The sequence below is a fragment of the Brachyistius frenatus genome, unplaced genomic scaffold (assembly GCF_029030835.1).
Source record: "Brachyistius frenatus isolate BFR_SWC_R1_liver_20210118 unplaced genomic scaffold, ASM2903083v1 Contig_578, whole genome shotgun sequence".
NCBI lineage: Eukaryota > Metazoa > Chordata > Actinopteri > Embiotocidae > Brachyistius > Brachyistius frenatus.
Window position 1 is genome coordinate 29,858 of NW_027211177.1, and position 26,319 is coordinate 56,176.

Below are 26,319 nucleotides of genomic sequence, written 5' to 3' on the forward strand. Positions count from 1 at the left end.
TGAACAGAAAAAGTATTTTTAATTTGCTGTTTGTATTTATGCAGATAATTCCAGTGATATAAAATAAAAGAAATAAAAAGACCATTAAGGTTCAAATCAGGATCCTCGATCCTGTGAATGTGAGTTGGAAGAAGACCTTTAACCGATATTGGTGTTCCTCCCAGCTGATTGTGAACCAGTGTTTGGGCCACCTGAAGGCTGCTGGATGTGGGACAGCGATGAGCCACCTCACACCTCCCGGCCACATACCCGGGGCGGTGACACGCCGTTAACACATTCAGCCGGAGGTGTTGGATTCTCTCCGAGCTGCTCGGGACGACTTCACGTCCGAGCTGCGTTATTAAAGTTAGTTGGCTCCAAAAAAAAACTAAAGTCACACCGCAGTGACGATAATATACCATTTATTATTTAGAGCTGCGATCACTTATTCATCACGCCGACTGATATTTTTGTTGTGAGTCCAGGTCGGGCTTCGCTGGGCGTGTTGTGGGGATTATGTGCGAGCATTCATGTGTGTGTGTGTGTGTGTGTGTGTGTGTGTGTGTGTGTGTGTGTGTGTGTGTGTGTGTGTGTGTGTGTGTGTGTGTGTGTGTGTGTGTGTGTGTGTGTGTGTGTGTGTGTGTGTATCAGGGGATTATTTTGACCTCGGCTGACCTTTCTGAGTTGACTCTAGGTTCCTTTATCACCCAGTAAAGCCACGTACTCCTCCTGACCTCAGATAAACTCTGAGTTCAAACAAAGAGGCAAACAACTAAATCTTCTGAGGAAAACATGAAACAACGACCGACTGATTCTCCCAAAGAACAAAGATATCTGGGTTTGTTTTTTAATTCACTGATATTTGCCTTTTGAATTGTTGAATTTATTCTCTGATGTGACTTTTATTTTGGCGGGTATACAGGTATGCTTGAACTTGTGTTTCCTCCTAATAATGCTATCAATTGTTTGTTCATACAGAAAGATCAAATTATAGATTTTAGATGGAAGCAAGACTGAAATATCTTCACAACTTTTAGATGATTAATTAAATGACTGTTTGTACGAACGTTTACTTTCTAATAACGCTGCAAATTGTGCTCATAAAAGTGGTTTTAGAGATCTGAGGGGAAACTACTGAACCTTTGTTGTTGCCTTCGACCTTCAGATAAACTGCCTTGTGTGACATCATCTGAGTCAGCGCCTAAAATAAGAAAACACATCTGTGTGAGTCGCGTTAGAAAATCCTAAATTTACTGTTAGACCTTCATATCCTGTTAATCATCTCTGCTTCAGGTCGGCATGCTCGAACTGTCAGCGGTCGTTAGAGCTCTCTTCTAATGTCACTCAGTGCCGGTCTCCATCGTGATAAATGGACGATGGACGGCTGTCAATAAACCAGATCAAAGACCTCAATCAATATATATCATTTATTTAAGATGCAGCATGTAGATGCAGAGAGACAGCAGCCACTTATCTTCACTACAAAATAAACCACCACGTTTGGGCCCAAAATCAATCTGTGTCCATTTTTTCTTGTGGTCTCATGAGGGACAAAGAAATGTATTTTAATGAGGCCGGTAGGAACGAGCGGTCAGAAGAGAGTCGATATCACGCTGCTGCTGCATCGAGCATCGGACACCTGCTGGTCCGGTTCCCTTCGTGGGACGATGAGTCCTCAGAGCACAACAGGAAACACAGGAGGCACATTCCCACCACGGGGCTCAGTTAACAGACAAAACAAAAAACTCCTGCTTCTGTAGTTGGCTATTTTTACAATATTGAGAATTGTGCTTTGACTGATTATGTTCAAGATCTTTGTGTTAAAGAAAATCAATAATGTTTTTCTCGTGGTTGAAACAAGACTCTTTTAAATAAAACATCAAACGCACTCAGACCTCGCCTGCATTTCCACCTCCGCAGGTCTGCATCTTCACATCGATACCGTGAACGTGCTGCCCGTCCCGGTGGCGGTGGCCCCTCGTTAACGATCACACTGGGTGCGTGGGGGGTAGGGGGTGCAGGTGGGGTGGAGGGGGGGGGGTGGGGTGGAGGTATAATTGCTTTTTGGAGCAGACCAGCTGTTTCATGTGCTGGTCCCCGAAGGAGGAGCAGAGGGGTGTGGGGGGGGTCTGTGTGTGGGGGAGGTGATAGGGGGGGCTGCCACATGGGATGCAACCCCCCCCCCCAACTCCCTCATCCCCCCATCCTGCAGGACAAACTGCTGCCAAACAGACAAGAGATGGTTGGAGAGGATATAATAATACATACAGCTCATAATGTACACAACATGATGACACACTACCGTGGCAACACAAAGACTTCAATAATTAATATCAAGAATGGTTCAATATTCTTCAAGAAATCCTGCTAAATGTTAGAAACTACATTAAAAGAAGTGAAACGATGCTGGTATTTGTTGTTTTTTTCTCACTCGAACAGCGAAAAAATTATTCATTTGTTCATTTCAATGAATTTTTCAAATTTTTGTTCATGGCTTAACCTTATTTTTTATTTTATTTATTTAAATATAAACTAGCAGCGGGACAGATTGAGTCAAAATACTTTGTGATTTTCTTTTTCAGCGTATGCTCGATTATGAAGTTGCATTTTGATTATTGATCTGATTTCTTTCTTCACACTTTAAGACGAAGCTACAAATAACTCAACATGCAGCAGATCTGTGTTCAGATGAGGCTCATCGAACGTTGCATTTTCTTTCTGGTTTCTTTCAGGGAATTTTGTGATTTTGGGCTCAATAAACAAACTTGACTTGAAATTTTTGGACATTTCATTTAATAATCTCTTTAGCTATCAATGTTTGTCAATGTAAACACTGGTTTAAAGGCAGTTTTATTCTCCCTGTAACATAAAATAACAGATTTTGGCAGAAAAATCTCCAGATCTCGAAGCTTTACAAGCTTCTTCCGCCCTACTGGTGAAACCTCTGACTGGTTGTAGCTTTAACTAATGAAAACGGTCAGCAGACGCTTTCCTCCGGCTCCCCGAGGGACCGACAGATCAGCCGGCATCGGTCTCCCGGGCCGAGTGAAGGTGGATGAGAGTGAAGTGGTGCTCAGAAAAAAACGAACAGCAAAGTAAATTACTGTCCACTCGGAGATGACAGGAAGCAGAAGGGCTTTAACGTCTGTGATCTCATTAGGAAAATTAAATGTCTTGATAATGCTATTTTGGGGGGAGTGGGGAGGTGAGAGAGGGGGGGGGGGTTCCACAAATATCAGCCATGTTTTTAGAGGTTGTTTTACTGTGTGTGTAAAATGTGAGAGTCAGTAATGAGCTGTATGTAGATGGCGTGTGACGTCTGTCCCGCCACAACAGAGACAGGAAAGAAGATGGAAATCAATACAAAAGCTCCCAAAGCCGTCCGCCTGTTGTTCACTGACCTCGGATCACTTTACCCTGCAGGCGTGCGTTCACCAAGGCTTCAAGGTTTCACACCACAGAGCACACGAGCTGCACGCTGCAGACTCAACCTGGAAAATAACAGGCGGTAAAATGCAGTTTGTGTGTGAACTGTTAATTTCTGCTGCAGGAACACAAACACAGTGAACTGTGTGTTTCCTCTGCTTCTCCATCTTGTTTCTACTTGCCCGCTCGTTGTCTGAGCTTCAGGTTTCAGCTTACGGGTGATCAGGTTGTCTTTTTCTCTTCCCTCGGCCGTGACTGCTGTGTTTGTGTTAGGTTTTTTTAGACTGGGCGTGCCCACACGTCCAAGAGACTTTATCTTTTAATTATTTTTGTCTGCAGAAAATGTGGTTTATTTGCTCAAGATGAATTACTGCCTCTCAGTTTAGTGTTAATGGGTTAACAGGTTGCAGGTCAACGTCTGTGTGCAAAAGATTGCAACATTTTTAGAGTGCGCAAAATATCGACTTCCTTCGGCTGACAGAGTTTGAAGTGAGCTGACCTCATCATGGTGAAATGTTCCGGCCTCCGAGCATCATCTCAAAAACCGGCGGTGAAATTAGGCCCCTCCTGAAATCAGAGGATCAATAAATAGCTCAGCAGGGTGTTGCTGCTATTCTGTGGGCACTATTGATTTCACATTCCTTTTATTCACAGTCAAACTCTGATATGATGATTTCAAACAATACAATAAGTGCACAAACCCGCTCTCACTTGTAAAACACACATCACGCCAATATAGTGGCTTTTAATATAAATACAAAATACAGAAACTATGACTTAACATATAAAAAATGGTTTGTCTTTAAAATAAATCAGTACATATTAATTATTTAACTGGATATAATGTGCTATAAGATGCTCTATTACATGCTAGTTTTGACCTAAAAATACACATAAAAAGTCAAATATGTGCAAGTTAGAGGGTTTGGTGGTTCATCTCAGAGGTCTTATTTATGTAAACGTATCAATACAACAAAAACTTTTCAAAATCCTACCAAAGTAAAAGTAAAGAAGGATTATCTGCTAAAAACGCTGTAAATATGAAAGAAATATGGGCTTTTATTTTGAAATGACCGACAGCACGTGGGTAGTAAGGAGCAGAGAAAAGGAAGCAACACAAGTGTGCTGCTAAAACCAAACAATAAATGCGTCCTGTAGCAGCTGTGATAGTGCTGCACCACACACAAACACACACACACACAAACACACAAACAAACACACACACACACACACACACACACACACACACCATCACACACAAACACACGCTATGGATTCTCCACTAACCCACTGACCTGCATTGCACTGCGGTGTTTCTTGTCCCTGCTACGTGCTCTGTACGTCCATCAGGAGTTACAGCGGCTGCGTTGAGTTCAGCAGTGCTGCCCTCTAGCGGTGACAGACACTCAGTTCACCGGCTGGCTGTTTAGTCTGAGCAACTAAAGCTGATTCATTCTGATATTATTTAGTCAAAATCTACATCTTTACCAGGACAAAATGACTTCTACTTGAGTACAAGGACTAAACCACTTGGACAAAAATCTCCGCACTAAAAAAACTTAAAAGTACCAAATGAAAAAGTAAAAATACAGAAAATTATATTATTAGATTATAATAAATGAAGTAATAATTTGTGCATCGCACAGTAGGACGTAAAACACGGGCTAAATACTCCAGTAAAGAAGGAAGTAAACAGGAAACGTCGCTGAACTGTTAAATGGTGTCAATATTAATTACATATTGGTTATAACCCTGTTTTTTTCCAAGGTTTCTTATGGGACTTTTGTATGTTTATTTATTTTTTTCCTCATCATAGTATAGGAGAAGGGGTATTATCTTACTAAATTGATAGTTAACTATTAATACTGTGATAATTCCATATAATACAGGCAAAAATTAATAAAGTTTTAACCGTTAACATCTTCACTGGTTGGTAATTAACGTTTGTTTTAAATATATCTTGACCATTTTAATCCAAATATTATTTTAGCACAACAGAGCTACTTACGCAACCACAAGCTATTAATTAACTCGATCTTTGATTAACTTGGAGGTTAATCTAGGTCATCGACAAGTTAGCCTGAACTGATAATAAATATTCCGGTCACAACTTCCAAAATAAAACTCATCTTGCTGTTGCTTCTGAAAGTATTCTTAAAGAATCCTAAAAGAATAACTTTGACCTCAATAGTAAAATATGAATCTGAAAAATAATGAATGACTAAAGCCACTAAAGAAATGCAGTATATTTTTCTCAACGGTACTGTTAATTTCCTATTCATTACTTTTGGATTTTGTACTTCAACATTTTCTATTCCCTCAATGTTTTTTGATTACTGTTATTGCATTTTTGGCTCTGGTTTAATGATTATTTCTACCTTTCTTAATTGTGTGTTGCAATTTCCTAATTAGATTTGATTTGAATAAGTTTGATATTTATATAGAAATGAAATGTAGTCGAACGTAAAGCAGCGGAAATTGATACACGTATAAAGAAATGATTTTATTTTGAAGGCAGACGTCGTACTTCCGGTTGCGGCCTTCCGTTAACTTGACCAGCAGTTGAAGAGAGCCGTGTTCCGCCGCTGCTCGGAGGTGTTCCGCGGCGCTAACAGCGGTTGAACAGCCGTTGACCTTCCTCTCCTCCCCGCGGTGGAAACATGGCCCTGAGCCGTCTGGAGAAGGTTCAGGTATGGCTCTTAACGGCCGCCATGGGACTCCTCTCCGTGTTGTTTCGGCTCTTCGGCCCTCGGAGACTCACCGCGTCCGAGAACAAGCTCCCGGCCGTCGGCAACCCGCTGCTGCTCGAGTCGGCGACGCAGCTCGCCAGGAAGATCCGGCGGAAAGAGGTGTGTTCCGGGTCAAAGCGAAGCGGCGGCCGCGGCGGAGTCCAGCCGGTTTAACAGCCTGATTCAGCAGCTCATCACTCCTGAACGAACTGTTCTCATGTTTGGTCACACTCAGTTCAGATACTTGGACCTCAGGAGGTAGCTAGTTAGTTTACATTCAGTTTCACATTATTATTTAAATGTGTATCATTATCTTTTTATTATTATTATTATTATTATTATTATTATTATAATAGTTATTATTGTTGCAGCCGAGGCCAGCTGCATATGAAGAGACTGTAACACCTGTGGATCAACCACACAGCTGTGCTCATATCCACCAGAGACTGTTCTCATATTAATGTTTGTATGGAGACAGAACTTCATTAAACACGGTTGAGTTCAGTATTAGATGAACAGATCTTGTATTTGTTGCAGTTCAACTAGTTTATTCATCAATTAGCTGCACAGCAAAATATAAAAACACATGAACTCCTCTTCAGGTCTGATAAAGAATTAGTTCATCGTTAGATATTTCCTGCCGATTACTTTTCATAGAATCTGTTATTGTTTTATATTTAACTGGTTTCCCTGGTTACAACTTTCATCCTTTTATCCATGAAACAGGTTTTGATTCCATGTCGGTCATTAAACAGTCCGAGTGACACTTGAGCATCTTTTTCGTCTTCGTTTCTGAAGAAGCTTTAAATCTAAAGCGCGGTGTGATTTTAAATAATCTGCCTCGTTCACTCCTTCCGTTACTTAGTTTTACTTTTACTCGTTTTTGAAGACAAATCTTCTTCAATCCAGTTGTGATTGTTGTGTTTGTGAGTTTCCTACTCGGTGTTGTGTGTCTGCAGGTGACGAGTGTGGAGGTGGTGCAGACCTACATTGACCGGATCCAGGAAGTCAACCCTTTTCTCAACGCTGTTGTAAAAGACAGGCAAGAAACAACCGTGTCTCCTCACCTGACATCATGTTCATCAAGCTTCAGAGCTGCAACCATAAACGGAATATTTTGAGGTTTTGGATAGTTGCTCGGACAAATCAAGACATTGAAAGACTTTGGCTGCTGGAAACTTTTCTATCATTTTATGGAAAAACTATTGATACTATAATAATCATTCATTTCTTACTGTGATCTATAGTGAATAATCTTTTAAATAAATAAAACAATAAATAAAGAGGGAAGTCTGTCATATTTGCATTTTCCACTGTGATGCATAATCTTAAAATCAAGCTTTTTAAAATGGGGATTCAATAGAATTGCTTTAAAAGGTGTATTTGTGTGTGCAGGTTCTCTGCAGCCCTGCAGGAGGCGGCTCAGGTGGACAAGCTGATAGAGGAGGAGACCGGGGGGGAGGAGGTGCTGGAGGACCGGCTGCCGTTGCTGGGTGTCCCGCTGTCAGTCAAAGAGTCCTTCGCCCTGCAAGGTAACTGCCAGAAATCTAATCTCTCACCTGCCCGCCACTTAAAACCAGTCAACACTTGATACCGTTAACATACATCCACCCTCACCGGCAACATACATGTCCTCAAACACGGAGTGTATGGAAGCAAATCCTTCTCATAGAAGCATTCAGGATTCGTTTTTGACTCATTTGTGCACAAATGACTTTCTTCTGATTAAAACATGCCGCGTCATGAATTAACTCCTGATTAAAAAAAACAAGACATATTTTCGGGATATAAAATGACAGTTAAAACTGTCCGTGTGACACGTTACCGTGTTGCAGGCATGCCCTTCACGACAGGCGTGATCTCCAGGCGCGGCATCGTGGCCACCGTGGACACGCCCTCGGTGGCGCTGCTGAAGAGGGCGGGGGCCATCCCGCTGGGCGTCACCAACACCAGCGAGCTGTGCATGTGGTCCGAGTCCAACAACCACCTCTACGGCATCACCAACAACCCCTACGACCTGGAGAGGATCCCGGGGGGGAGCTCAGGTGAGCGGCTGATGCTTGAACACGTGACCGCTGAATGTCTGCAGTTCCACGCTCACCTCTCCTTCTGGGTTCAGGGGGGGAGGGCAGCATCCTGGGAGCAGCCGGAGCCGTCATCGGCGTGGGATCCGACATCGGCGGCAGCATCCGGATGCCGTGTTTCTTCAACGGAATATTTGGCCATAAAACCACTCCAGGTGAGAGAAGGTGAAATGTAGGTGAAACTAGCCGATCTTCTGTGAACCTCCAGAGAAGCGTCACTCCGATCTGAAGCTCGGCCCGTTACTTTAGTTTAGTTTCCCCTCGAACTGCTTCCATCGTGTAGATTTCAATCTCTGCAGGCAGATTTGATTTGCTGTGAAAAACCTCCAGCTGTCCAGCAGACAGTCACAGACTCACTGAATTTAACAGCCAAATAATTCCTTCAGGAGTCAGTAGAGAACAAAAATCATGAATATTGAACATTTTCCTCTTAGTATGTTTATGTTGTACAAACAAAATGTTGGAACATAAAGTACATATCAATGATATATTTTAAACTTTTCAACAACCTCTAAATAATCTGCTCTTCCACTCATTACATCCCGTCTCAAATATTGGATCGCTGATCTGCAAATAAGCAACTGTTCGCTAAATCCGTTAAAAAGCTAACGATGTCGGTGTTGTGCTCGCAGCTCGTCTCTGCTGCCCCCCAGTGGCCACAAAGTATTACAGTTTGGTTTAAAGAGTGTTTATGAGACGGGTGTGACCGATGTTTCTCTGCAGGCGTGGTGTCCGCTGACAACCAGTACCCCCCCACCTCCGGCAGGCAGCACGAGTACCTCAGCGTCGGCCCCATGTGCCGCTACGCCGAAGACCTGCTGCCGTTGCTCAGGATCATGGCGGGACCCAAAGCGCACATGTAAGACAGATCGGCTCGTTCCCGGGAAAAAGAGATATACAAGAAAATGTTGGTTTCAAAATGCTCAACAAGTTGTGTTTGCTGATGAAGTAAAAACATCGTGTTTGTCAGATGTTGAGGAGCCGGTCGGTGTCTTCCAGGGCCGAGGCGCGGGTCCGGTTTGAGTGGACCGGCGCTGTTTGCTGAGTCTTCAGAGTTCAGCGGTTCACCTGTTTGCTCTCCGTGTCCGCAGGTTGTCCTTAAACACAGACGTGGACCTGAAGAAGCTGCGTTTCTTCACCATCCCTCACGACGGCGGCTCTCCTCACACGCACCCCGTCAGCAACGAGCTGCTGGACATTCAGAGGAAGGTGCGTTAAAAAACACAAATCCGTCCAGGGACATCTGCAGAAGCACAAAGCGAAGAAGGTTTTTCAGATTCAACGTGTTGACGTGTCCGACAGGTCGTGCAGCGTCTGGAGGCCGACCTCGGAGTCACCGTCCAGGAAGTGCATTTCCCTCGGCTGCGCTACAGCTTCCAGATCTGGGACACGTACATGGGTCTCCCCAACGAGGAGGGCAAAGTAGGTCCAACCTGACAGCCTGATCCACAGCAGCATGGTGGGAGGGGGGGGGAGCCGAGCCGAGCCCCAGTCACTGCACCTATTGTAGTCTGCTGGCCAGAAATGATTCACTAATCTGTTTAGCTGCACAGCATCCCCCCCCCCCCCACACACACACACACACACACTCTCCTCTGAGGGCTGCCGGGTCCTTGGGTTATTCTGATGAATCAGTGTTAACAGCAGGCCGTGACTCAGTGAAATATTTGTATTTACTGGAAGAAAATCTATTTTTAGACACTTTTCACTGTAAATATTTCAGCGCTACTGTTTCACACTTCACTGCATTTCAGAGGCAAACACAGATTTTCTCTCGTCTGCAGTTACATTTAGGGCTCAACATAAATACTGTGACGCTGCTGTTCTGAGTATCGCTGCACTGGAGGAAGATTTAACAGTCGACTACGTCACTCGGACTCTCCGGTGTTTTTAATTCAAAATTCAGGCAACAAATTGTGCAGACGATTTCATGAACAGATGAATTGTTCCTCTAATATTTTGTGTTTTTAAAACGCTCCCTAACTTTGAAGTTCAGGTAACACAGCGACTCTGGTTCATGTTACCAGCGAGACAATGATCCCGCTACGAGGGGGAGGAGACCGCATCTGCTTCTGTCACCATGGAAACAGCCTGTGTGTGCTTTATGTTACCTTAGAAACACGGGTTGAAAATGCCGTCTGTCCTCAGCCTCCTCTGCCGTTTGCCGAGCTGATGGGAGAACCGGGTCAACCGGCGTGGCCCGTCTGGGAGATGCTGAAAAGGATGATGGGAAAATCTGATCACACCGTGGCTGCTATCAGTAAGAAGATCAAAAATGATTTATTTAACTGCTATCAACGAAGTTTTACTGCCAATCTTTTTGAACGCATTTTAATCGTCTGCATACAAACTGTCAATAAGTTAATACTTTTAAAACAAATCTCTTCACTTTAACCTTTAACTAGCTGCTCCTGAAGTTCTCCTATACTTTGAACTACCGTGTCTTATTTTATATTTGAACTCTATTTGTTTAATTTTATGCATTTTATCTGTTTTTATGCATCTCAATTCTTTTCTATATTTTAAATGTTCCTTTATATCTGGTTTTATGTGAAAAACTGCATTTCTTGCTGTGAAGCACTTTGAGCTGCATTTCTTACATAAAGTTGCTCTACAAATAAAGTTTATTATTATTATGAATAAACTGAACTGTGTGTGTTTGTGTGTGTGTGTGTGTGTGTGTGTGACATCTTCAGGTTTGGCTCTGATCGAGAAGACGCGCGTGTCCAAACCTTCATCCTTCATCATGCAGCAGAAGGAGGCGCTGCAGAAGGAGGTGGAGGAGCTGCTCGGCACCAACGGAGTGTGTCTTTACCCCTCGCACCCCCGAGTGGCCCCCAAACACCACCACCCGCTGCTCAGACCCTTCGACTTCGCCTACACGGGTCAGTGACCGCTCCAACAAACTGTTAGTCATCGAGCACTCAGATCTCTGGCTAAAATTACAACATGCAGTATTTCTTTCTACTCGCCCCCCCAAGGAATCCTGAACATCCTCGGGCTGCCGGTGACCCAGTGTCCTCTGGGTGTGGGGGAGGAGGGTCTGCCGCTGGGTGTGCAGGTCGTCAGCGGGAAAATGCAGGACCACCTGACCATCGCTGTGGCTCTCTACCTGGAGAAGACGTTCGGAGGCTGGAGGGACCCCGGAGCCAACTAAGACCCCCCGCCCCCCTGCTCCCTTCCTCCCCCACTCACCTGCTAACCGCCATCACCAAACCTCCGGAGCGGCGCCGGTCGGCTGGACGTCTGCTGCACGCCGTCTGCCTGTCGCACACACACACAGGTACCGTCGTCCAGCGGGACAGATTGATGTATTTTGCACAAATGAGAAATCCGTCCAATCATTCCAGCGTCTGTCATGATTTTATTATTTACTGTTCGGACATGGTTGTTAAAAGCTTTAAAGAAAGTTGAGAAGCTCAGAGGAAACATCTTCATATTAATACAAGAGCAGGTTTTGAACTGCTTTTAAACACCCTGCACACACTCAGCTGGTTCCTGTTGTTGTGACTCATCAGACCTGCGCTCAGATTCCTGCCAGCCGTTTGTAAAAGTCACATTAAAAATCATTAAAGTGTCATTTGTGCTGCACGACAAGCTGCAACCAATCACAGATGACGATCAAGTTCTGGACACATCCAACATATTTACTGAGCAGTTTTAAACACATAAAGACCAAAGTGCTTCACTGAGCTGAAACCAAGCCGTCTGATTGGCCAGAACAATGAAACGCCAGTGTGTGTGTGTGTGTGTGTGTGTGTGTGTGTGTGCATCTCACTAACTGCTTATTCTAAAAGACATCTGTGTAATATTAGAGGATAAGAAGGTTCAGACTTACCTGACTTCAGTAGTTGGAAGGTAACACAGACCAAATGTGCAAAAACCTCCGTTGCGTGATGATGTGAATGTTTATAACAGCAGATGATCGTTTTATGTTGCAACTCATTTCAGTTAATAAAAAAAAGTTCAGAAACGTTTCTCTTGGAAATTATTAGTTTTTGCAGAAAGTCTGTTCAGCTTTATTCAAATCAGACGGTCGTTGCTCTAATTCTATTATTATTATTATTATTATTATAAACGGCATCGGAGTCATAATTACTGATCTGACTGAACTCGATAGCCAAAAGCTGTAGATGAGGGTCATTAAACCGAAGCACAGTTTCAGTCCTCTGATGCTGCGATCGTGTCCAGATAGAAAAGATTCGTCCACGTCTTCATTTTCACAAAGAGCCCGTTTACATTCAGTGAACAGTTTAAAACAATTAAAAGTCATCAGATTATCGACTGATGACAACAAACGGCAACGAGAACGCTTCTGGGACCAGAATCAGGTCCCGGTGTGATTCTGCAGAAACCCGTTTATAGAGAACACCAGTTGATGTTTAGTTGGACACTGAACGTCGGGGTTTTAAGGAACACCCCTCATCTGCTATCTTGCCGAGTCACACGAGAAGATCGACACCAGCGGCTGATTATCTGAACCAAGCCGAGCTCGGGCTGAAGCTGACTCATCAATACATGTTCTGTTTCAGCCATTCAAAACCCTGAATGTAAAAACAGCTGAGTGATGATTATTCCTCAACTTTACTCGAGCAGTTGAAATACTGGCCTTTCAGTTTCGAGGATACACTTAAAGTTTGAAGTGTCTAAAAACCTGCTGCGCTGTCTGAAGATGTGAAGAAAACCCTCGTTGAAGACACAATAAGCAGGATGTGTGAGTAGGAAGTGGAAACGGGTCAGAAGGAGGTCAAACACGAAAGGAAACTCCCGACGAGTCGTCTCCAACGACGACAGCTGCTAAAAGTGAAAGATGAGAAACACCCGCTGGAGCCGGTTGTCACTTTATTTTCTTCCCTTCTTTTGAAAAAGGATGAAAACGTCTGAAACATCGAGCAGAAGACTCCAAACAGAAGTTGACAGCAGTGAGAGCGACTCGCCGCCGGAGTGTTGCTTCTCTCTTTTTGTTTTTTGGGTCACCGCTAATGATGACGGTCATTATTGTTCTCTCTTTTTGTTTTGTCTCAAAACATGATTCGGTTCTGAAAGGTAGAAGAATAAGCTGCAAACGTCACATGTTGTACAGAAAAATACAGACGGCTCCTTTTTTTATCTTTCTAGACACACGACATGCTTGTACCTCGGTACAAATGCTGACGCGGTCCGTCGTGGGAACGATTCCTCTGTTCAGACTCGTGTGACTCTTAAAAACAGAAACAATAACAGAGTAAAGGGAAACAAAACAAAAACAAAAATACAGAAATATTCTTCAGAGTCCTGCATTTTGGCGGCGCAGGACCAGGGAGGTCCGTTCTCTCTTCGACCGTCTCCGCCTCCCGCTCGGTGATTTGGCCCAAATGTGAATGCGAATACTCGTTTCTGTGTAAACATGTTCCTCTGAAGGAGAGAGAGATTTCTGGGTGATTGTGGGCGTGCGAAGCGCCTCAGGAGGTGTTGGTGATGGGTTTGTATTTCTTGAGACGGGTCCACTGTCCTGTCGAGTAGTTCATTTCGAAGACGGTGTCCACCAGCATGGTGGTGCTGCCGGTGCCGTCGGCTTTGGGCAGAACCTCCGTGTGCTCGCTCAGCTTGATCTGGATGATGTCGCCCTGCTCCGGGCACGGGTTCTCTGCAAGAGGCGGACCGGTCAGTTTGGGCCCCAGCGGGTACGTATTCAGTACATTTACTGTGGTTACAGGACCGCGTGGTGCATTCACGTCTCCCAGTTAAATTCAATGAATGAACTCTGACACATTTCTGGTGTACGCGGTAAATACAACAACATTTGAACGCAGCACGAGGCGACTTTAAATCCCTTCGTGTGTTACGGCTCGTTTGTAAAAGACTAGAGATGAAAACGGGTCTGACGGGAAACACAAACGTTTGATAGTGAGGATATAAATACGTCAGTCACACATCTGGAGGAAGAAAGGCGTGTACCTCTGGATCCAGCCATGAAGCCCAGGATCAGGGCCTTCTCCGGTCTGGTGACCTTGTTGGCCGTCTTGAACATCTCCTGGGCCGCGTACATCTGGTCTCTCTGAGGATCACAAACAGCACGCGGCGGAACGTTTAAATCCTGCCGACGTCCTGCGGGGACTCATTCAGCTCCGGCTCTCCGTCTACACCTTACCGTAAGCGAGAGGTTCTTTTTGGGTTGGGGCTGCGGCGGCGTCGGGGCCGGCGTCGGGGTGGGGGTCTGAGGTGTGCCGGGAGGCTGGGTGGGGGTCTCCGGCTGGCTGGCGGTCGCGGCCGCCGGGGGCCCGTTGCTGGCCGGGGTAGAGGCCGGCGTGCTGGGGGAGGTGGGGGTCGCGGGGTTGGCCGTGGTGCTGGCGTTGTACATGGGCGTCCTCTGCTTGTACTGGCCCGGTAAGGTGGCGTTGGCACCGGTGCCCACCGTGGCCGACTCCTCCGGTTGGCGAGCCGCCTGCAGCGTGTCCCGACCCGAACCGCCGGCGTTCGCTGCGGAGGGCGAAGCAGAGACATGAGGACGGGACATTTCTTCACCTCGGGGTTTCATCTTAAAGGCTTCGGACACATTTTTAGTGATGAATTTTCAAAACTTTCCCGTAATGTCGGACCCATTTCCAGGACTTTATCTACGTAGTTTAGAACAGGAAGGACCTGCGAACTCCGGCCGTGCACCTGTGATTGGTTCTCATGTGTTCATGTTTGGGAAACGACCAATCACAGCAGAGTATGCAGGCTCAGCACGGCTCCACTCACAAAGATTTTAAATGTAGTAAGACGAGGATTTCACTCAATATTAAACATGTTTTGGGACTTTTTTTTGTTTTTTTTTTAAAACCAATTCCAAACTTCTCTGTAAAGTCCAAACCACTTGCAGGAGTTGACGAGCGTGAGAACCCGGTTCAGAGTACGAACACACCGCTCGGAGACGATGCCGAGCGGCGCTCACCTGGCTGAGCCTCGGAGCTGGGAATGTACGAGGAGGAGGGAACCATGCTGGGTGTGGCTGGTAGGTAGCTGGTTGAAGGCAGAGGATTCTCGTTCAGCGCCCCCAGTTTCTGGAGAACAAGACGAAAATCACAAGTTATGATATAAACAGAGAAGAACGTAGCGGTAGTACGACCCGACGCGAACAGAGCAGAGTACCTGAGCAGAGACGAGGCCGGCAGCGTAGTCGGGCGTCGTGTTCTCCACCACCGCTTCTTCTTTGGCTGCTTTCTCTCCGGCCTCCGTTTCTACATCAGAAGAAGACATCGTTTAATAACCACATCTCTTTACTAATACATTCATGGTGAAGCTCTGAAATATGAACTGATGAGAGGGCTGGAAAAATAGAGTCACCCAAAGTCTTTCTTCTCCTCTTAGCCTCTCTTCCAGCTCCGACCATGTCCAGCTCTGAAATGTCTAACAGCTGGAAAAAAAACGGCAAAGTGTGAGAAAAACTTCAGACACAGATTCTGCAGAACCGAATGAGAATGAAACAGAAAGCTCACCTTCACCCCCCTCTCCTTCCGCAGGGGCGTCCGAGCAGGAGCGATCGGTGTACGATTACTGGGGGGGCTGAACATGCTGGGAGCCGTCGGGCTGCGGAACGGAGCTTTAGGAATCCCCTTCAGAGGAGCTACACACACACACACACACACACACACACACACACACACACACACACGCAGGCAGACAGGCAGGCAGGCAGGCAGACAGACAGACAGGCAGGCAGACAGACAGGCAGACAGACAGTCAGCAGCAACAGGAAGTTTGTTGTCTCATCATTTGAAATATGGAAAAGTTTCAGGAATGAAACTGTGACAGATCAAACTTCTGATGTTCCTTTTAATAATCGTACATCTGCACATAAGACCAGGTGTGTGTATCTCTCTCTCTCTCTCTCTCTGTGTGTGTGTGTCTCTCTCTCTCTCTCTCTCTGTGTGTGTGTGTGTGTGTATGTCTCTCTCTGTGTGTGTGTGTGTATGTCTCTCTGTGTGTGTGTGTGTGTGTGTGTGTGTGTCTCTCTCTCTGTGTGTGTGTGTGTGTGTGTGTGTGTGTGTGTGTGTCTCTCTCTCTCTCTCTCTCTGTGTGTGTGTGTGTGTGTGTGTGTCTCTCTCTGTGTGTGTGTGTGTGTGTGTGTGTGTGTGTCTCTCTCTCTCTCTCTCTCTCTCTCTCTCTCTGTGTGTGTGTGTGTGTGTGTGTGTGTATGTCTCTCTCTCTGTGTGTGTGTGTGTGTGTGTGTGTGTGTGTGTCTCTCTCTCTCTCTCTCTCTGTGTGTGTGTGTGTCTCTCTGTGTGTGTGTGTGTGTGTGTGTGTGTGTGTGTCTCTCTCTCTCTCTCTCTGTGTGTGTGTGTGTGTGTAACTTACTAGTAGTGTCAATCTTTTTGACCAATCCTCTCCCTTTGGCGTGAAAAGGCACTCCGGCTGTCTTCTTCAGCTGTTGAGCGGTCTCCGTCGCTAGAACACAAACGAATTCAAACAAATGTAATTTGGGCTTTTCGATACGTTACACACCTCTTTCATATTGTAACCGATGTCAAACACGCCGATAAAAAGCCTCAGCACATAAAAACCACACATACGTCTAAATACAGGTGGAGAAAGGAAACGTACATTTCTGCAGTAGTTCTGCTCGGAGCGTTGCGCTCTTGGGTTTCCTCTTCAGCTGGAAATGTTTGACGGGGGGTGTGAGGGGTCCCACGAGCGTGGTCAACGCGCTCTTGTTCAGGTACTGGCACTCCAGGGGGAGCATGGCCGACGCCTCGCACTCGCTCACTGAGGGGAGGTTATAAACCAAAAGATAAATCAACATCATTTTGTGGATGTTCAGGAGTGTGAATACATTTCATGTTACAACAAGCCGTCCGAGTTTCTGTGTCACCACCGAGTCTGTATATAAAAACACAACGAATATGTGCAGTTTAAAACCTTCTCTTCTCTCGGCCTTTAATCAGCTCGACTTCCTGCTTGTTTTTTTAAACAGTGTTATAACGTGTGATACGGATCAGGAGAGGCAACCCCCGCATGCATCTGCTCAACTTCACCATGTCTGTCCACACCAGGAGCCCGTTAATCAGCCCGTTAATCAGCTGTCAGTTGAAAGTGAAAAAGTCAAATTCATCGACCACCAATTCAAACCTTCCATGAGCTAAACTCTGTTCACGAGTCCAGTCGGTACAAACGCTTCATAAAACTGCAGGACCACACTGGCATGATGTGTATTGTGGTTTCCATTCATCTACTTTTCCAAACAATAGCACACTACAGTGTCATAATGAACATGAAACACACTGACTAGGTTTCCTACCTTTCTCCCGGAGCTCTCCGAGAATATCCTGCACATTTGGATTCTGCTCCTCCAGGTCCAGATTCAGAGAGCCGGTCTCTGGGAAGGACTTCAGGATGTCTGCAACCATCAGCACCCACGGCTCCGAGTCCACCGTGGCCAGCTGGATGATCTCCGACAGGGCCTCCTTCATCTGGGTTTTATGGATAAGTAAGTAAAAGTACATAAAAACGGTCATCAAAAATGTACTTTACTCTTTATGCAAAATGAACCATTTCAGAGTTATATTTAGCATATGTAAATTATTGACACGGACAAGTGAGCAGCATGAGAGCTCATTTTAACACATGATACTGTTCATGTGTTCAAGAGCAATGCATGTATAGAAAATTAACATTCATATATAAAGTTTTTATCTGAAAAGTGACTAAAGCAGTCAAATGTACATTGTGAAATTTTATGTTTCTAAATGTACTTTTTTTTACTCCATTACATTTATTTGACAGTTTTAGTTAGTCGATACTTGATAGTGTTTCAGATCCTTTCTGTCCAATGAACCTCCACGTTTGGTATTATGAATTAGATGTTGACGATTAAATGTTCCTTTACAGGCCGAGAACGTTCTCCTACTTTTTAAAGCTACATTCACTATTTTTTTAAACTAACTTGGATTCACTGTATAAACGAGTTGTTTTTCTGATCTTGTTGACTTTTATAGAAACAATACAAACTGTGTTACTGTAGATTAAACTAACCAACAGGTCATAAAGTAGTTAAACCTTCAATAACTATGGTACTAAAATACCACGTAGTGTGTATTTTTTTTTTACTTTTGATACTTTAAGCACATGTTGCTGATAGTACTTTTGTTTACTCATTCATTCATTCATCCTTTATTTATACTGGATACATCTTTGAGGCTGATGGCAGGTGATCACAGCAATAAGACAAACAGACCGAGATGAGACTGCACCACAGTTCAACCATTTAACTGAGATGAAGGAAGATTAACCTGAAAGAAGAATTAAAAATCCACAGAAACATAAAATAAGAAGGTTTATATAAGCAGCATTAAAATATAAGTTATGTAGTTTCTGTATTTTTTTCCAGGAGTCACGTGCAATAAAGTTTTAAATGGAGTATTTTCAGAGTACTTTTCCTTCAGTAAAGGACCTGAATATTTCCTCCAGTGCTGCATGTTAGAGAATAAAGTTTGTTCCGTGTCGGAGTGGAAGCTGCTGCCGCCCTCCGGCTCTCCTGCTGCCGCCCTCCGGCTCTCCTGCTGCCGCCCTCCGGCTCTCCTGCTGCCGCCCTCCGGCTCTCCTGCTGCCGCCCTCCGGCTCTCCTGCTGCCGCCCTCCGGCTCTCCTGCTGCCCATCCCACCACCACGTCTGTCCGGGCACCACCAGGCTAACGTTACCCCGCTGTAGCTGCTTCATCACCGCCGGGAAATCAATCACTAAATAAACGCCGCTGTGAGCTCCGGAGGAGCCGGACGCGGACCCGCCTGTTGTCCCCGGAGCTCCGCAGACACGTCGTCTCCTCGGAGGTGAAACATCCGCCGGCTGCTTCCGATCACGGAACACGATCAACCGTCGCCAGCGGTCGGAGGTCCGCGAGCTACCGCTAACGGAACCCGATTTAAAACGCTTCACTCCTCAGAAACAAGACCGAACTCCCGTTAAAGGGCAGTTTGTGCTTTTTGGGGTTTTGTTAATTTACAGCAACCAGCAGCGGACCGAGCTCCTTTGTTTCTCGGCCGTGTTCATCTCACCTGCCGGCTAACAGAAGCCCGCTAACCCACCTCGTCAACGGTCCGCCGGGGGAGATGCAGCATCCCGAGCAGCAGCTTCAGCTTCACCGGCGGCGACAAGCTCGAGAAGCACAGCCGTATGTTGTCGATGACGGACACCGTGAGGAGAGAGGCGATGCTCGGCGGCGTCCACAGCTCGTCCGTGGAGCCCAGCTTGTTGTGAAGCCACAGGCCGGTGTCGCTGTCCTTCATCGACGCCATCTTGGAAAAAGAAGTGTTTTGAGTTCGGGCATTTTAACGGGCTACCTAAGAACCCAGCGTTCAGGACCCCGCCCACCCCCGGGGGGAGGGGGGAGGGGGGCGTTTATAAACAGCCGTGAAACAAATAAATAATTAAAAACTTTAAGTACATAAATTAATACTTTAGATAGATGTGATCGTTTCTCCACGTATTCACATATTGTTCTGTTAATAAAGCTTTAAGAAGAGTTATTTACTGTTTGTGTCCATATAACCTAACCTACCCTACCCTAACCTACCCTAACCCTAACCTACCCTAACCTAACCTAACCTACCCTACCCTAACCCTAACCTACCCTAACCTACCCTACCCTAACCTACCCTAACCTAACCTACCCTAACCTAACCTAACCTAACCTACCCTACCCTAACCTACCCTAACCCTAACCTACCCTAACACTACCCTAACCTAACTACCCTAACCCTAACCTACCCTAACTAACCTACCCTAACACTACCCTAACCTAACTACCCTAACCCTAACCTACCCTAACTAACCTACCCTAACTAACCTAACCCTAACCTACCCTAACCCTAACCTACCTAACCCTAACCTACCCTAACCCTAACCCTAACCTACCCTAACTACCCTAACCTACCTAACTAACATAACCCTAACCTACCTAACCCTAACCTACCTAACTAACCTACCATAACCTACCTAACTAACCTAACCCTAACTAACCTAACCCTAACTAACCTAACCCTAACTAACCTAACATACCTAACTAACATAACCCTAACCAACCTAACCTACCTAACCCTAACCTACCTAACTAACCTACCCCTAACCTAACCCTAACTAACCTAACTAACTAACTAACCTAACAGAAAAGGACATCAGTTTTACCTTTCATTCATTTTTTAAAATCTCACAACTTCAATGGTAAAAAAAAAGACCCTGAAAAAACTTTGAATGTTTTGCAGCTGCTGAAAAAAAAGACTCAAAATGACTCTAAGTATTAATTTATTCTATGAATTAATTATAACAGGAGGGATTGTGAGACTAAACTCAATCACACTGTTTATAGGTTATTCATGTTCATTTATTTAGCAATTAAGATGCTTTTGTAAAAGCAGACGTAGAATAACCTTCAATCTTCAACCTTGAAGAACAACTTTTACTGCTTATATCTTTAGGTGAATGTGTGCGGGACTCTGGGGGACTCTGGGGGACTCTGGGTTGATGTCGGGGACTCTGGGGGACTCTGGGGGACTCTGGGTTGATGTCGAGGACTCTGGGGGACTCTAGGGGACTCTGGGTTGATGTCGGGGACTCTGGGGGACTCTGGGTTGATGTGGGGGACTCCGGGTTGATGTGGGGGACTCTGAGGGACTCTGGGGGACTCTGGGTTGATGTGGGGGACTCTGACTCCGGGTTGATGTGGGGGACTCTGGGGGACTCTGGGTTGATGTGGGGGACTCTGGGGGACTCTGGGGGACTCCGGGTTGATGTGGGGGACTCTGGGGGACTCTGGGGGACTCCGGGTTGATGTGGGGGACTCTGGGGGACTCCGGGTTGATGTGGGGGACTCTGTCTCTGTCTTCTCTGAGCTGCAACATAAACCTTCAAACTGTATTTACGTTTAGTACGAAGTGACTTTCCATCAATGTTGATAATAAATAAATACAAATCCATTCATTGCTGGATTAATTGGCTTTTATTTTGAATGTCCTCACCGGAAGTCTTGATTCTGGTCCACCAAAGAACATTTTAGACGCCCCACACGCATGCGCACTCCTCTAAATCTATATAACAGTCCTCGGTGGGCATCTTGCGCCGATCTGGTGTTCTGCCAAACATCCTCGGCTGATTGACGGTATGTTCATATACACTTTGTTAAAGAAACCGGAATTATTCTCTGTAAACTCGTATTTTTTTAAAGACATACACATATTTAATGATGAGAACTGGATTATTTCCCAAACAAAGCCCATCAGATGTGGAGATCTCATTGGCTGACGGCCGTGTAGGACATCTTCTGTGATTTTTATTCCTGCATACCTGCTTTGATTTTCAGTCTCCGAATTGAAGGGTTGCGGTGATCATCGATGGCGTCCCGTGGATTTGTGCCGGCAGCAGTGCTCCTTCTCGCGGTGCAGCTCGTCGTCGGCCTCGGTGCAGCTGACGCGGACCTGGAGACCGGGACTGTCATCCCTGCTGAAAGTAGGTGGATGTAAAAAAGATGAGATCTGAGTCTCTCTGCATGCTAAATGCACGGCAGTAACACATGCATGTTTTTTTTAGGTGTAGTCAGAAGTAGTGATGTTTGTTCAGGGAGGACTTCAGGTCCCGGAGGGGTGTTGGTATGAGGTCATCCTGACCGGTGGCTCCCGTCATGAAGCTGGGCCTGTACACACATGACATGATCCTCTAATCCTCTCCAATTATATTTATACATTTTTAAGGTGGGAAAAGATGACCCATTTACAGAGGCACGTTAAAGGAGCCTCCTCAGTGACAACCAAACAAACTAAATGTGTTGTTTTTTTTAAAAGAGGAAGAAACACAGTCTTTCAAATTAAAAGTTGAGCTGTGAAGCAGCACACTGATGCAGGCTGATGGCTCCGGCAGGACCGTTTCTGTTGCCTAATATCAGCTTTAAATAAATACCTTGTTTATTAATCTCTGTTCTTCCAACACACACAATACATTTCAGTATCCTGTGATTTTTCCCTCGAGGCCACAGACGATCTGGTTTTGTCTAATTGGAAGAAGATCCTCTCTAAATAATTAAGCTAACATCTATAGCCCTCCCAATAAATACTCTAAATCTAAACCTGCGTCTTTGACTCTGGTTTCCAGGTCGCCCCTGTGTGGACTGTCATGCCTTTGAGTTCATGCAAAGGGCGCTGCAAGATCTAAAGAAGACGGCCTTCAACCTCGATGCCCGGGTGAGTGAAGGACGTCCTCGCCGTCCTGACATCTTCATCTCCTCTATTCATGATGATGTTTCAGACTGTCGAGAGTTAAATACTCACCAGCTGATGGAGACTCTCTCGCATAATGAAGATTGTTCCGTCGAGGTATCGACACGTCTGCAGGACTTCTGATCTCACAAACACAATGTTTATTTATTCGTGAGTATATTTGACAGGGACGATACATACAAGCAGTGCAACAGCTGTCTGGTCTGCAGGGAATCAGTGATCACACAAAGGATGTGTGGAGTTCTTCTAAAAGCTACATTAAAAGCACAAGTAACCTCTTTTAAAAGGTCAACAACAAAGAGAATCTAGTCAAAATATGAATATCTATAAAATGTAAATGTTAAAACAACATGCAGTGGTGGCAGATGCCTGGAGAGCAGAGTCTCCCAGTCCACTCGTCATCTGCAGAAATGTCGCGATTCTCACGACGTCGCCCGATCGCGATTATTTCAACCGACCGCCGAAGATCCTACAGCTGGATCGAACTCACAACAATGTCAGATCACCATCGATGTTTCCACGTCGTTTGACTGCTGCTCTTTTAACGATATCATGAACGAAGATTTAACGGCACACGAGTGGAGATTTAGCGCCACCAACTGTTTATCTCAAAGTGCTTCACCTCAGTGCAACCAATAAAGGTGCATTAGTAAAATATAAAAGAGGATAATAATATAACAGTATAATAGTAGCATAAAAATGCACATAAAAATAATCAACCTTTTTGTTTGACGATCAATCATTAACTTAAAGCTATATTTGCCCTAAAGACATAAAATGCCTCCAACTGTCAGATGGATTCAGGTGGATTCAGGTGGATTCAGATGGATTCAGGTGGATTCAGATGGATTCAGATGATTCAGGTGGATTCAGATGGATTCAGATGATTCAGGTGGATTCAGATGGATTCAGATGATTCAGGTGGATTCAGATGGATTCAGATGATTCAGGTGGATTCAGGTGGATTCAGATGGATTCAGATGGATTCAGATGATTCAGATGGATTCAGGTGGATTCAGGTGGATTCAGGTGGATTCAGATGGATTCAGATGATTCAGATGGATTCAGGTGGATTCAGATGGATTCAGGTGGATTCAGATGGATTCAGATGGATTCAGGTGGATTCAGATGGATTCAGATGATTCAGATGGATTCAGGTGGATTCAGGTGGATTCAGATGGATTCAGATGATTCAGATGGATTCAGATGGATTCAGGTGGATTCAGGTGGATTCAGATGGATTCAGGTGGATTCAGATGGATTCAGATGGATTCAGGTGGATTCAGATGGATTCAGGTGGATTCAGGTGGATTCAGATGGATTCAGATGGATTCAGATGGATTCAGGTGGATTCAGATGGATTCAGATGGATTCAGGTGGATTCAGATGATTCAGGTGGATTCAGGTGGATTCAGGTGGATTCAGATGGATTCAGATGATTCAGGTGGATTCAGGTGGATTCAGATGATTCAGGTGGATTCAGGTGGATTCAGATGGATTCAGGTGGATTCAGATGGATTCAGATGATTCAGATGGATTCAGGTGGATTCAGGTGGATTCAGGTGGATTCTCCCTGAGATGAAACAGCGCCCCCTTCAGGTGCTCCGTGTGTTTAAGGTGCTGTTTTTTACCCGCTGCAGACGGAGACGCTGGTGCTGCGGGCGGAGCGGCGGGCGCTGTGCGACTGCATGCCCACCAACTCACTGCGCTGAGCTCGCTCACGCCCGAGGACACGCCCACATGTGGCCACGCCCCCGACACACCGAGAAACGAGGCCCAGCTCCAAACCTCGACTCATCTCCACACGATAGGCACTTTATTTCTTTTCTCTCATGTCAGCGTAGAGCGAGGCTCTGATTTGAAGGCGAGTTGTTGTTCGGCCTTATTGGGAACAACTTTTTTAACATCGTGTGTGAACGTCGTCGACGGCTCTCATCTGTCTGCTGTGAAGCATAAACTATCTTTTGTACTTTTTAGTATTTGACTGTATACTGTAGATACAGTAGAAGGCATCTGTAAGTTTACTCGTTGAATGTGTTGTACGAGATTAATGTTTACACACGTCGAACTGTAGCATCACACGGAGTTTATTCAAGTGCTCAGATTTCAATTCGGTCGGTTATTTAAATTATTACACTTTAATTTCACAGATTTTAGAGAGTAAAGTTACTTTTCTCTGTCGTAAACATGGACTTTTGTTTTCTGTGAAAAGAAATAAAAGCAATGTGAAGTTTTACCACATTTTTAGGCGGACTAAACGGACTCGTAGGTCCTGATTTAGCGCAGCACTGTAGCATGAATTTACAGCACTTTCTGTTCACCTACTGTTAATATAGATTGTATGTATAGATTATGTATATGTACACGGGGACATGTGATGGGGAGCGTATCTTCTACACGGTACGGGATGAAGAGCACCGTCAGCGGGGGAGGAGGAGGTCTTATTGTTGCTTGTTCATGGACAGCGTACGTTGTCAACATTACATCACATGAAGCCCCATTTATTGTCTTACCTATAAATAAAAAAAACAATGGATGATATTTCCTGCTTTTGTTTTGTTTTTCTGACTTTAATTTCAGATCATTAAATTAATACAGACACAAATGTTTTTGTCACCACCGGGTTGCAGTTTAAAAACTAGTTTTTCATTTATGGAAGGTTTATTTCTCAGGTTGACACTTCTGATTATTTTCATTTCTGATTAAACTGCCTTCTTTTTTCTTTTTTCTATCTTTACATTTTCAAATTCATTTCAGGAAAGACTCAACGTCGACTCATTCACTGGTTTCAATCGTATTTTCTGAACTGTCGCTGTGTGGGACGACCTTATGGCTGCAGGTCACATCTGAAATATAGATATTAATATTATACATTTGATCAACTCTGACAAACGGCTAAACACTCTGGCTCCATGTTTTCCTGTTTTATATCATCGTAAGTGGAAAATCGTTGGTTGAACAAAACAAACTATCAGAAGCATTTTTCACTTATTTTTTTTGGACATTTTAGACTTCAAGAGTCATTCATGAGTTAGATTTGACAGATGCTTCCATACTGACAACAATTATCAGCAGCAGCCAAACACACAATAGATCATTTTAGATGCTGTTTCGTCTTTGTAAAGATATTGAAATCTCCTGAGGAGTCAAATGTTTTGGTGATATTTTTACATCTCATGTTACAAACACTGGTTTCCCTCCTCTGATCATTTATCCAGTGAGGTTGTCTGCAGCTTTAACGCTGTCAAAGCCGTGTGTGTGTGTGTGTGTGTGTGTGTGTGTGTGTGTGTGTGTGTGTGTGTGTGTGTTGCTACAAAGTCCTGCTGTTTTAGCTGACCTCATCTCCTCCTACACACACACCTTTTTATTTATTTACAGCAGGATTACTGCATGGCCGGAGAGAAAGATGTCCCTCGTCTGCACCAGCAGGAGGAGCCCTCCGTGCAGAGAGCCCGCCGGCGGTGTCGCAGCGATGCAGCACTCTCACTTCCCTCATGGCTGTAACTGCAGACGGGGTGAAATCCTGTAAACAGGCACAACCAGGGAGAAGTGAGGAGCTGGGTTGGCTAACGAAGTGCCTGCAGTGACCTGGCAGGAGTCTCAGCCACGAGGCGCCACCGTGTGCTGCCAGCACCGGCCTCCCTTCGTACTGCACTACAGCACCGGCCTCCCTTCGTACTGCACTACAGCACCGGCCTCCCTTCGTACTGCACTACAGCACCGGCCTCCCTTCGTACTGCACTACAGCACCGGCCTCCCTTCGTACTGCACTACAGCACCGGCCTCCCTTCGTACTGCACTACAGCACCGGCCTCCCTTCGTACTGCACTACAGCACCGGCCTCCCCGCTGAGACACTTTCACCCTGCCAGGCCGTGAA

At 45.2% G+C, this 26,319-nt stretch overlaps 3 protein-coding genes and 1 long non-coding RNA gene across 5 annotated transcripts; 3 read left to right on the forward strand and 1 right to left on the reverse strand.

Annotated features, from left to right (window-relative positions):
* The first annotated feature begins 5,985 nt into the window (after nucleotides 1–5,985).
* Nucleotides 5,986–12,195, forward strand: LOC138614803 (fatty-acid amide hydrolase 2-A-like). The gene is made up of 11 exons (XM_069688382.1): nucleotides 5,986–6,254; nucleotides 7,094–7,176; nucleotides 7,530–7,666; nucleotides 7,970–8,179; nucleotides 8,254–8,373; nucleotides 8,942–9,077; nucleotides 9,310–9,427; nucleotides 9,521–9,640; nucleotides 10,367–10,478; nucleotides 10,915–11,103; nucleotides 11,200–12,195. The coding sequence occupies exons 1-11, from the start codon at nucleotides 6,066–6,068 to the stop codon at nucleotides 11,373–11,375; spliced, it is 1,590 nt and encodes a 529-aa protein (XP_069544483.1). The 5' UTR covers nucleotides 5,986–6,065; the 3' UTR covers nucleotides 11,376–12,195.
* On the reverse strand, nucleotides 12,189–19,532 carry nelfa (negative elongation factor complex member A). Its single transcript, XM_069688380.1, has 11 exons — nucleotides 19,261–19,532; nucleotides 17,478–17,649; nucleotides 16,784–16,945; nucleotides 16,538–16,627; nucleotides 15,679–15,806; nucleotides 15,527–15,596; nucleotides 15,332–15,420; nucleotides 15,135–15,243; nucleotides 14,349–14,677; nucleotides 14,156–14,255; nucleotides 12,189–13,844 (listed from the first exon to the last, which is right to left on the reverse strand). Exons 1-11 carry the CDS (start codon nucleotides 19,468–19,470, stop codon nucleotides 13,660–13,662), a joined length of 1,644 nt encoding a protein of 547 aa, XP_069544481.1. The 5' UTR covers nucleotides 19,471–19,532; the 3' UTR covers nucleotides 12,189–13,659.
* A 1,687-nt stretch (nucleotides 19,533–21,219) lies between these two features.
* nicol1 (NELL2 interacting cell ontogeny regulator 1) lies at nucleotides 21,220–25,046 on the forward strand. 2 transcript variants are annotated; one of them, XM_069688386.1, is made up of 4 exons: nucleotides 21,220–21,329; nucleotides 21,531–21,676; nucleotides 22,316–22,404; nucleotides 24,081–25,046. In XM_069688386.1, exons 2-4 carry the CDS (start codon nucleotides 21,562–21,564, stop codon nucleotides 24,150–24,152), a joined length of 276 nt encoding a protein of 91 aa, XP_069544487.1. In that variant the 5' UTR covers nucleotides 21,220–21,329; nucleotides 21,531–21,561; the 3' UTR covers nucleotides 24,153–25,046. The 2 variants fall into 2 exon arrangements, with proteins under 2 accessions (XP_069544487.1, XP_069544488.1); XM_069688387.1 differs by having other exon boundaries at nucleotides 21,234–21,329; nucleotides 21,545–21,676.
* LOC138614806 (uncharacterized) lies at nucleotides 23,584–24,064 on the forward strand. The gene is made up of 3 exons (XR_011310343.1): nucleotides 23,584–23,607; nucleotides 23,647–23,816; nucleotides 23,993–24,064. It is a non-coding gene; the product is annotated as an uncharacterized lncRNA (long non-coding RNA).
* Nucleotides 25,047–26,319: the final 1,273 nt, after the last annotated feature.